This window comes from Octopus bimaculoides, chromosome 1, assembly GCF_046866305.1.
Source record: "Octopus bimaculoides isolate indiv1 chromosome 1, ASM4686630v1, whole genome shotgun sequence".
In the NCBI taxonomy this organism is placed as follows: Eukaryota; Metazoa; Mollusca; class Cephalopoda; order Octopoda; family Octopodidae; genus Octopus; species Octopus bimaculoides.
Genome location: NC_142928.1, coordinates 8,860,370 through 8,872,943, shown reverse-complemented (window position 1 = coordinate 8,872,943; position 12,574 = coordinate 8,860,370). Strand labels below are relative to the sequence as shown.

The 12,574-nt window shown below is 39.9% G+C and overlaps 1 protein-coding gene across 8 annotated transcripts in view; it reads left to right on the top strand.

Moving 5' to 3' along the window:
• Positions 1–12,574, top strand: part of LOC106869956 (ubiquitin-associated and SH3 domain-containing protein B) — a 260,010-nt gene that overhangs the window by 196,154 nt on the left and 51,282 nt on the right. For all 8 annotated transcript variants that reach the window (XM_089348340.1, XM_089348336.1, XM_089348345.1 and 5 more), the window contains one exon: positions 4,557–4,610. In XM_089348340.1, coding sequence (XP_089204466.1) covers positions 4,557–4,610 — 54 coding nt within the window. The remainder of the gene's footprint in view (positions 1–4,556; positions 4,611–12,574) is intronic.

The window sequence follows — 12,574 nt, the reverse complement described above, 5'->3', positions numbered from 1 at the left end:
CGCTCGAAATGGTGTCTTTTATGTGCCACCCGCACAAGCCAGTCCAGGGGCACTGGCAACGATCTCGCTCGAAAATCCTACAGGAGCCAGTCAGGCGGTACTGGCAACGGCCACGCTCAAAATGGTGCATCTCATGTGCCACCCGCACAAGAACCAGTCCAGGGGCACTGGCAACGATCTTACTTGGCTTGCCGGGTCTTCTCACGCACAGCCCATTTCCAAAGGTCTCGGTCCGTAGTCATCGCCTCGGTGAGGCCCAATGTACGAAGGTCTTGCCTCACCACCTCAGCCCAGGTCTTCCTGGGCCTACCTCTTCCACGGGTTCCCTCAACTGTTAGGGTGTGGCACTTTTTCACGCAGCTATCCTCCTCCATTCTCACCACATGTCCATACCAGCGCAATCGTCTCTCTTGCACGCCACAACTGATGCTTCTAATGTTCAGCTTTTCTCTCAAGATACTTACACTCTGACGGGTATTCACATTGACATTACACATCCAACGGAGCATACTGGCTTCATTCCTTGCGAGCTTACGTATGTCCTCAGCAGTTACAGCCCATGTTTCACTGCCATGTAGCATGGTTGTTCGTACGCATGCGTCATACAGTCTGCCTTTTACTCTGAGTGAGAGTCCCTTTGTCGCCAGCAGGGGTAAGAGCTCTCTAAACTTTGCCCAGGCTATTCTTATTCTAGCAGCTACACTTTCAGCGCACCCACCCCCACTACTAACTTGGTCGCCCAGATAGCGGAAGCTATCGACTACCTCTAGTTTTTCACCCTGGAATGAGATAGAAGTTGTTTCCTGTTTGTTTGCAGTCTTTATTGCACCTGATATATATATATGCGTAGACATATATATGTATATATGTGTGTTTGTATGTATATGTTCACGCGTGTGTTAGTATGTATATTGATATATATACATACGTGTGTGTATGTGTGCATATGTGGATTCTACAAAGTATTACTTTGGCCATGCCTATTGGAGTAATTTCCCTTTATTCAATGGGGTTTTTTTCCATAGCGTTTTGTCTTAATAACTGATGAAATGCCGGAGCAGTTTTCAGCCCCAGTATCCGAAACTCTGAGTTTTATTATGACAACCAACTAATTCTCACATATCATATTTGTATATATATATATATACAAAATTTCAAGCCACAAAAATGTGAATAGGTTTCATTTCTAAGCATTTACCTTTTTCTTATATTTCTGTTGAAATTTACTGCCTTTGTTTCAATTAATTTTGGAAACAATGAGGAATTAAGTAAAATAGCTTTGTCATTATTATTAAGCTCATGTCTTGAAACATAACGTGAAATTCTGATGGAAATAAGGTTTTTAATTTAGATTCTTTTAGAATCATGAAGGTTGATCTCAAAAGCCTTAACGATTCTCTAGAACTAGTAGTTTCAGTGTCCAGAGTAATTATGGCACTGTGGTGTCAAGAGGCACCGAATCATTGCTATGAAGGTCTCTCTCTCTCTCTCTCTCTCTCTCTCTCTCTCTCTCTCTCTCAGCATCAGACTGTTAACATTTATCAACTGAAAACCAATTGTTAAACAGTTTTTGAATGAATTAATGTGAACTCACTATGTATGTCTCTCTCTTTCTGTGTGTGTGTGTGTGTGTGTGTGTGTGTGATCATCATCATCATTGTCGTCTAACTTCCACTTTCCATGCTGACATGGGTTGGATGGTTTGACTGAGGACTGGCAAACCAGAAGGCTGCACCAGGCTCCAGTCTGATCTGGCATTGTTTCTACAGCTGGATGTCTTTTCTAACACCAACCCCTTTACAGATTCTACTGGGTGCTTTTTATATGGCACCAGCACACACACACACACACACACACACACCCACACACATATAAAGTTGTGCAGAAATTGTGTATATTTATTGAATATAACCAAAGTGAAATGTTCATATATACCAAGATATATTTCTTTGAGACACATTATGTATTTATATATTTTATCATATTCCCCATATTTATTAATGAAATGCTGTTTAGAAGTTTTCTGGGATGGATATTAGATGCTACGAAAATAATTAATATATTCTTCACGGAGGCAGTGACCGAGACCTTTTGCATTATGTAGTGTTGTGGCAGATATTGGTGTCACGCCAGTGGCACATAAATGCACCCTGGTGTCACACAAATGGCACCCATGCTGGTAGCATGTAAAAACACCCATTACACTCTTGGAGTGGCTGGCATTAGGAAGAGCATCCAGCCGTAGAAACCATACCAAATCAAACTGGAGTCAGGTGCAGCCTTCCAGTGTGCCAGCCCAGTCAAACCGTCCAACCCATGCCAGCATGGACAACAGACGTTAAATGATGATGATGATAATGATGATTCTTGAATGTACAAGTTCATTCAGTAATTGGATTTTATACATAAACCTGATGAGTCAATATTTTGGCATTATTAGCATAATAATATCAATGCAATATATTGTTACACATATTAAGATAATATAGCAATCCTCTTAAAATATCAATGAAACAATTGTAAAATGATGTAATAGATTGAATTGTTAACTCTGTTGTCCTTGTTAATAATTATATAAACTCCATGGGTGTGTATGGATTGTCAGATATGTTATCAGTAAAACTATCCATTTCCATTTTATATGTCTGTGATCGCTGTTACCCATGGATGAGCTGAATAAAGCAAGGTTAAAACCCAAATGAAATTGATATTACATATACATAGGGTGGGGGTATTTATGTGTGTGTGTGTGTTTAAATAAAAGGAAGACTATACTGAGCAATGTTTATTGAAGTCACTCTCCCTCTTTCATTCTCTCTCTCTCTCTCTCTCTCTCTGTATGTGTGTGTGTGTATATATATATATATATATATATAGCACCACTGCCACTGCAGTTCTATCCTCCCCACCAACCCCCTGGTGTTGTTCCTTCAAGTCAGTTTTTGGGGTATTTTAATTACTAACAGACACACAACAAAAGTCATATGATTCAACAACAACAAGTTACTACAGAATAACCAGCGGAGCAAAGTGGGGGACTGGAGTGCGGGTGGTGTGGAGTCAGTGGTGGGGAGGGGAACCATACATGACACTGAGAGCAATGAAATATTTCAATCTTAAAATGTTGCACAGAATGACAAACTCAGTAGTAACACAGTTCTGAATAATGTGCATATAAGTATGTGTAATACATGCATGCACACACATGCACATACATACACGTGCACATACACACGTCTTTGCATCAAAAAATGGTTTAACAATAATCACCATCAGCATCATCGTTTAACTCCCACTTACCTCTCTGTGTTGACCAGTAGAGAGAGAGACAGTTGTATAGTCCCACCATGATAAGGTATTAGCAAAGGGAGATGCAGGCAGATGTGTTCTTCCCACCAAGAGGCCAAGTGAAAGAAGTAGAACTGAATTTGGGTTCTGTAGTTTTATATTTTTCTTAGTTAGGTCAGGCTAAACGAACCGCTTTTTCGTCTGTTTTCTGCTCTGACCTAAATTTGACTTGAAATTAGCACAAGTTAAAAAGTTAAACTCTCATAAATTTCTTTGTGCAAAAGCTGAGAACAATAAAAAAGAATTCATAGAAAAATCTAGATTCTCGGAAGCCATTCACTCCAAAGGCATCAACTCCACTGAATGTCACCGATTCCCTCACCAATCTTCTAGAAGCCTCAATTCACAATTATGCTGTTTCCTCTCTTGGTCTTTTCCACAACAACCTTTGCTCTCCTCTACTTACGTCTCTCCCTATATTTCCCTTCAGTCTCAACATCCCCCTCACCTTTCACCTCCCCAACTCATTGACAAACTTCAAACATCATCACAACTGCATCCTTCACTTTTGTCCCACATAATGTGTCTTTATGGAAATTGTTCTCAACAGTTGTGATGACGCTACTGCTGTTGCTGTTACTGCTACAGTTTGCTCTGTAAAGAAATAATTTTAGGTCTTAGTATGTCCTTTTAGATGAAGCAACAGCCTGGACGCTTACCGAAAATCTGGAAACCCAGCTAGATAGAACTTACACCCAAATGTTAAGAGCAGTCTTAAATATATCTTGGAGAAATCATCCCACCAAGAAACTGCTGCTTGCTTCCACTATTATAAGGGAAAGTCATTTACACTTTGCAGGACATTGCTGGCGAGATAAACAAGAGCTGGCCAATGACCCACTGCTGTGGATGCCAAAACATGGTCATGCTTGAACAGGTCGTCTGTACACAATGTGTGTTGATCAACTTAACAGAAACACTGGGTGCCTCTCCGAAGACCTCCCTCAACTAATGCAGGACCAAGATGGATGGCATATGCAGGTTAAAAGATGATGATGATGTCATAATGATTAATTTTGTTATGTCCCAACACCTTGTTGTACCATTCTCTTTCTCTCTCTCGCTCTCTCTCTAGTTTCTCTCTCTCTCTCTCTCTCTAGTTTCTCTCTCTCTCTCTAGTTTCTCTCTCTCTCTCTCTAGTTTATCTCTCTCTCTCTCTGTCTCCAATGTCAATCAAATCCAATGTCATTTTCCATTTCCATTTCCAGTGAGAAGGCCATTGCCGTGACAGGGGACCGGGGACCACAAATTGCTGCTGATTGGTAAGCAACAGTTTTATTTGTTATAGTTTTAGAATTTATTCTTTTATTGATTGTTAGTCAATAAACTGAGGCCATGCTGGAGCACCACTTTTAACAGTTTATATCAACACTGTTTGATACACGTTTGATTATTTTTCATAAAAACAAAATGTAAAAAAGAAAAACACTGATGTGAAGGGAAATAACTTAACATTAATTGCACCGATTTGGTAGATGGAAACTGAAAGAAGCCTGTCAGGTGTGTGTGTTTTTGTGTGTATTAGTCCTCCACCACTGCTTGACAACTGGTGTTGGTGTGTTTATGTTTCAAGTGTGATGCTAATTTTCAGCCATTTTGAATTTAAATCAAATTCAAAATAGCTGAAGATTAGCATCACACATGAAACTTGGTGTACCAATGAATTTGAATCAAACTTTTGATCCATACATGTAACTCTTAATAAATTTGTTGAGTGCCCTTCTATCATCTGTCCACTCACTCATGTATGTGTGTGTGTGTGTGTGTGTGTGTGTGTGTGTGTATATATATATATATACACACACACACACACACACATGTATATATATACATATATATATCATCATCATCCAGTGTTTTAAATCCGGGTTTTGTCCCCATTAATGGGGGTGGCCGGATCTACCTCAGTGCCATAGAAACCACCCTCACACAATCTCACCATCTTGCCTGGTTTTGGGCATCCTCCCTTCTCAAGCCAACCCTCCCAATCTCCTCTTCCACCTGTCCCCTTCACATTTTCCTCGGTCTACCTTGCTTTTGCGAAGTAGACAGAGGAAAGCCTCATGATATATGTATACATAATATATATATATACACATATATATATGTATGTATGTATGTATGTATGTATGTATGTATGTATGTATGTATGTACACACACACACACACGCAGAGCAGTGTATAAAGTGTTCATCCCTTCACACAACAAAGCAGAAAGAGATAAAGAAAAGAGAAAACAACTTGGTTCGATCTGTTAATTGTTGTAGAACAAGTGTTTGCTGCTGCTGAAGTCTGTTGCCTGACCAAACAGCCGCTGCTGCATCATGTGTGCGTCTCCTATCAGATCATCTGCCATTGCTGGTGCCTTGTAGCAACCCAACTACTGTGGCTGGAGATCTATACCTGATTGATTATTGTTTATAGATCTGTGTATGAGGCCAGGTGTAACACTTAAGCCACACCTGGCTGCGGTTGGTTGAACATGAACCAAGCCAGCTGCGGTTGGTTGAACATGAACCAAGCCAGCTGCTCTTCTTTTTATCCTTTACTTCTTTCAGCCATTAGTCTGTGGTCATGCTGGGGCACTGCCTTGAAGAATTTCAGTGGAATGAATCGATTCCAATACTTACTTTTTAGAGCTTGGTACCTATTCTATTGGTCTCTGTTGCCGAACTACTAAGTTACAGGAGCATAAACACACCAATAATGGTTGTCAAGAGGTGGGGGGGAAACACACACATACATACACACGCGCACACACACACACTCACGTATATTCAATGCGCTTCTTTCATTTCCTGTCAACCAAATCCACTCACAAGGCTCCAGGTGGCCTGCGACTATAGTAAAAGACACTTGCTCAAGGTGCCACTCTGCTGGACTGAACCCAGAACCATGTTATTGGGAAACAAACTTCTTACCACACCACCACCGCACCTGTTCCTATTAACAAAAACCACAGATATTTTCTCATCTTTTGTCCTTCATCTTTACTAATGCCATTGGCTTGGCTCTCTTATTTTCCATTTCCTTCCAAAACTAAAAACTCTATTTATATTAAAATTTCAGTTAATTTTCAACTTCCACTGGAATCTCTTCCTGCACCACAATTCTTCTCACTGTTATATTAACTCAAATTGACTAACAGTAGATGGAAATATTCTAAAATAAACGACTTACTCTAATTACATTCATTAATCCTGTTCACTGGAATAATCCTTAATTTTTGACAAGCAGCTCTACCTGTTTTACAACTGAAAAAACACTTGCCTTTTCATTTCAACATCATTTTCTTTACAATTTCTCTTTTCTTTCCCCCACCCCCACCTCTTTACCAAATAGATAAAAAAAAAAAAACTTCCCAGTTTATTGCCATTTTGTGATCAATTAAAAAACATTTTTTTTTCGTCCTATGATATTTATCATATTTTGATTATATATATATATTGCTTACCAACCACATGGTTCTGAGTTCAGTCCCACTGCGTGGTACCTTGGGCAAGTGTCTTCTACTATAGCCTCAGGCCGACCAAAGCCTTGTGAGTGGATTTGGTAGACAGAAGCTGAAAAGAAGCCCGTCTTATATATGTATATATATATATATATATATATATATATATATATATATATATGTATGTATGTATGTATGTGTGTGTGTTTGTGTTTGTCCCCCTAGCATTGCTTGACAACCGATGCTGGTGCGTTTACGTCCCCGTAACTTAGCGGTTCGGCAAAAGAGACCGATAGAATAAGTACTAGGCTTCCAAAGAATAAGTCCTGGGGTCGATTTGCTCGACTAAAGGCGGTGCTCCAGCATGGCCACAGTCAAAAGACTGAAACAAGAAGAAAAAAAAAAAAAGTATATATATATATATATATATATATATATATATATATATACATATATATTGTACTTCTTTCAGTCATTTGACTGCATCCATATTGGAACTCTGCCTTAATGTGTTTTTTAGTGAAAGAAATTGACTCCAGGACTTATTCTTTGTAAGCCTAGAACTTATTTTATCAGTCTCTTTTGGTGAACTGCTAAGTTATGAACACATAAACACACCAACGTTGGTTGTCAAGCAATGGTTGTGGGACAAACACACACGCATAAATATCATCATCATCATCATCGTTTAACGTCTGTTTTCCATGCTGGCATGGGTTGGACGGTTCGACTGGGGTCTGGAAAGCCAGGAGGCTTCACCAGGCCCCAATCTGATCTGGCAGTGTTTCTACAGCTGGATGCCCTTCCTAACGCCAACCACTCCAGGAGTGTAGTGGGTGCTATTTACGTGCCACCAGCACAGGGGCCAGAGGAGCTGGCATTGGCCACTATCAGATGGTGCTTTTTATGTGCCACTGGCACAGAAGCCAGTCAAGGTGGCACTGGCATCGGCCACATTCAGATGGTGCTTTTTACGTGCCACCGGCATGGGGGTCACAACTATAATTTCCATTTGATATTGCTGTTCATGTTGATGTACTTGACTCAGTAGGTCTTCTTAAGCACGGAATGTCACCCTACGATCCAAGGTAACTTTTGAGTTGGCTGGTTATGCGACACTGGTGTGGGTTACAACTGTGAACTCACTTTATTTGCTGGGTCTTCCCAGTCACAGCAGATCTCCAGAGGTCTCAGTCTTTTGTCATTGCCTCTGTGAAGCCCAACATTCAAAGGTCATGCTTCACTACCTGATCCCATGCCTTCCTGGGTCTACCTCTACCCCAGATTCCTTCCACTGTTTGGGAGTAGCACTTCTTCACACATCTCTCCTCATCCATCCATAGTACATAACCATACCAATGCAAACGTCTCTCTTGCATGCCACATCCGATGCTTCTTATGTTTAACATTTCTCTCAGGGCGCCTACACTTTGTCATGCGTGCACACTGACATTACACATCCAGTGGATCAAGCTAATATATATATATATATATATATATATACAGTAATCCCTCACCATATTCACCTATCACGCCCTCAGTACATCGTGGATTTTCTGGCTAATATATGTAAATTTATATCGTAGACTGCTCAGTATATCGCAGGTTTCTGCAGCAGATAGATATATATATTTTTTTAGATTTTAATTATTTCTGTGAGAGGTTTTGGTGTGTAACACCCATGATAGCTGAGGGATTACTGTATGCATATCTATTTATATGACAGGCTTTTTTCAGTTTCTGTCTACCAGATCCACTCACAAGGCTTTGGTTGGCCCCCGGGTTATAGTGGAAGGTGCTTGCCCAAGATGCCACACAGTGGGACTAAACCCAGAACCATGTGGTTGGGAAGCAAGCTTTTTACCACACAGCCACAGAATTTGAGAGGTCCAGGGTTCACTTCTCTGTAGTGACTTGCTGACCACTTTCTGAGGCATGGATGTGGTTGTGTATCAGAAGTTTGCTTCTGGGTTCAGTCCTGTTGCTTGGCACCTTGGGCAAGTGTCTTCTCTTATAGCCTCAAGCCAACCAAAACCTTGTGAGTGGATTTGGTAGATGGAAACTGAAATGTGTTTGTGTCTGTGTTTGTCTCTCCACCACCACTTGACAGCCGGTGTTGGTGTGTTTACATCCCTGTAACCTAGCTGTTCTGCAAAAGAAACTGATAGAATAAGTACCAGGGTTAAAAAAACGACCTACAGGGGTCGATTCATTCAGCTAAACACGCCTTCAAGGCAGTGCTCCAGTATGGCCAAGGCAAATGACTAAAACAAGGTAAAGATGTTTTTATTGATTGATATATATTTTCATCATTTTTATTCTTTTTCTGTGTGCAATATTATTGTAATTACATGCAAATTTATGCGTCTCTTTTATTCTCATTGTTGTTGTTGTTCTCTTTCCCCTCAGACCTTGTAATCTCCATTAAACTTTGTACATTCACCTTACCTGTTGGCGCTATCCATAATTAATCAGTATTGAACGCAGATGCTTCAGGTTGATTATTGAATCTTATCGTTCTTCTCAAGTTACCAATCTGGTTGCTATCAAAGAAATCTTTGTTGTTGTTGTTGTTGTTTTACAAAGAAATAGAGCAACACCTGCATTATTTGCCCTCTTTCTTTATTTCTTTCTTTTTGATCTCTGCTTGAACTGTTTAGAAAATGGTAATAGACTGTTTCTCAGGTAAAACACATTTACATGTGCACACACACACATTCACACATTAACACACTCACACACACATGCACAAACAGTAATGTGCACATGCACTTACACACACACACACATTCTTTTATTTTCTTAATCTTTCAGTCATTGGACTGTGGTCATGCTGGAGCCCTGCCTTGACAGGTTTAAACGAATCAACACCACAAGTAATTTTAAGCCTGGTAGTTAGTCTATGTGTGTCTCTCTCTCCCTTTGCCAAACTGCTAAGTTATGGGGGACGTAAACAAACCAACACAGATTTAGAGAACTAAACAAAAACAAGGATGGGCACAGCAGTATCATCATAAACTGCTTGAAGAGTAAAAGAGTTGCTTTAGAGAGAAGAATCTATCAAGAAATCAGGCCACTGTATCAGGTTATGAAGATCACAAAGATTATAAGCACGTTCTGCTACAGGGTAGACGTAGGCAAGAGGTAATTTGTGTGAAAGACTTACCTCAGATGCCATCTTTGTGATGCAACTGCAAAAAAACATACTTGGCTAAGAGTAAACTGTTTTACCTGATATTCATTAACTAGGAGAAGGTGTGTGACATGGTACCACGTTCAGTGAATTGGTGGTCACCAAAGAAACTAAGTGTAGATGGCTGGTTTGTGAGGGCTGCACAAATTACAGACAAAGCTTCAGTAAATAAGGAGAGAATTGACAATGATTTCAGTGATGAATTTGTGAGGGCAGGAATTCATCAAGGTTCAGCCCTCTCCTGGTCATCTCAGTCCTACAGAGGAAAACTCCTGTATGTTGATGATCTAGTTCTCATTACTGAATTTACAGGGGAATTAGAGAGGAAATTCCAGGCATGGAAGCTAAACCTGGAATCAAGAGGCCTCAAACTTAGTAAAGAGTAAGGTTTTAATGCGTAGGAAAGAAGACAGGACTCTAGTACCTTCAGCAAAATGGCTTTGTTTAATATGCAGAAAAGAAGTAGGTATAAATTCCATAGGCTATACCCAGTGTAAGCTATGGACACAAGATGTGTAGTAGAATCATCGGCAGTTTAAACAACAAAGGGACCTGATTCCACTTGGATCCCAATTTACTTTTAGCTCCTTTCAAGTCTAGCTTCAATGTACATATTCTTCAACACGTGTTAGCTCTACTTCTTTTTAGTTTTTTTTTTTTCCTTTAAGATTCATATTTTTATTACAGTGCAACATCACAGTTCAAACACAAGCATCATACAATCTGCCTTTCACTTTGAGTCAAAAAAACAAACCCTTTTTGATCAGCAATGGTAATACTTCCCCGAACTTTTCCCAACCTGTACTTACCTTGGCTATTCTACTTTCAAAACCAGTACCTCACTTGCTAATTGTTTCCCCTTGGTAACAGAAATTATTGGCTACTTACAGTTCTATATTTAAGAGATGAGGAATTATGTACATTATTTACATTTGACAGATATTTGTCCTCATCTTGTTTGTTGTTAACACAATGTTTCAGCTGATATACCCTCCAGCCTTCTTCAGGTGCCTTGGGGAAATATCGAACCTGGGTTCTCATTCCTAAGGTATTTTTCGATGTTGTTATTATTATTATTATTATTATTATTATTGTTATTGTTCAGGTCACTGCTTGGAATTGAACTCGGAATCTTGGGGTTAGTAGCCTGTGCTCTTAACCACTACGCCATATGCCCGTGGTCATATGGCTACTTCTTGTGAGCTCTGCAGGCATTTAAGATAATCTTAAAAGTCAGCTGAGAGAAATACTGGGTATAAAAACCAATGCATTGTGCAACTAGAGTGTGACGTGATGCGAAGAGAGGAGAATGGCTGGGTAAAGAAATGCAAAAATGTTTCTTAATTCTTTACACTTAGACACAAATCTAGGCCTAATTTCAAATGCTACACTAATTCACCAAACCCCACTACTATGTTGTTCTTGAGTGTCTTCAGCAAAGTCCACCTTTTGATCCATGGTTACCCAGAGTATTGCTTAGCTGTTATTGCTATTTCTTAAATTATTAAATTGATATTATACTATTAATCTAGTTTAGTTTTGGCAGCTAATATTTTGGCATTCATGAAAAATTATCTGAAATATCATGGAATCTCGTAAAACCATTAGAAATACATTGGAATAGATTTATAAGACATGAAACAGTATCTTTGGGTGGAGCTGTTTTCATAATAAATCTATCTACAAAAGGAACCTAATTCTAAAGACAAATATTTTGATGAAGATAATAATCGCTGCAAGAATATCTTTGAACAGTCAGCAGCCATTATCTCAGTGAATGAGAAAATTTAGAAAACTGAAGGACTTACCACAAATTTGAGGATTGACCTCTCTTACCATACATACAAATACATGTGTGTGTGTGTGTGTGTGTGTGTTAGAGTATATATATATATATATATATGGCTAGTGAGAGCTGTGCGAGCCATGTACAGAGATGCGGCCAGTAAGGTGAGGGTTGGAAATGAGTACAGCAATGAATTCCGGGTAGAGGTAGGGGTCCACCAAGGTTCCGTCCTCAGCCCCCTATTATTTACCATAGTCCTCCAGGCAATCACAGAGGAGTTCAAGACAGGTTGCCCCTGGGAGCTCCTCTATGCTGATGACCTTGCCCTAATTGCGGAGTCACTATCAGAACTAGAGGAGAAGTTTCAGGTGTGGAAGCAAGGTCTAGAATTGAAGGGCCTTAGAGTCAACCTAGCTAAAACCAAAATCCTAATAAGTAGGAAGGTAGATAAAACACAAACCCCTTCAGGTAGATGGCCCTGCTCAGTATGTAGAAAAGGAGTAGGTAGTAACTCTATAAGATGTACCCGGTGCAAGCTATGGACACATAAGAGGTGCAGCAACATCAAAGGCAGGTTAACTAGCAAGTTAGTTTTTGTTTGTGGCAGATGTTCAGGTGCAATAAAGACTGCAAACAAACAGGAAACAACTTCTATCTCATTCCAGGGTGAAAAACTAGAGGTAGTCGATAGCTTCCGCTATCTGGGCGACCAAGTTAGTAGTGGGGGTGGGTGCGCTGAAAGTGTAGCTGCTAGAATAAGAATAGCCTGGGCAAAGTTTAGAGAGCTCTTACCCCT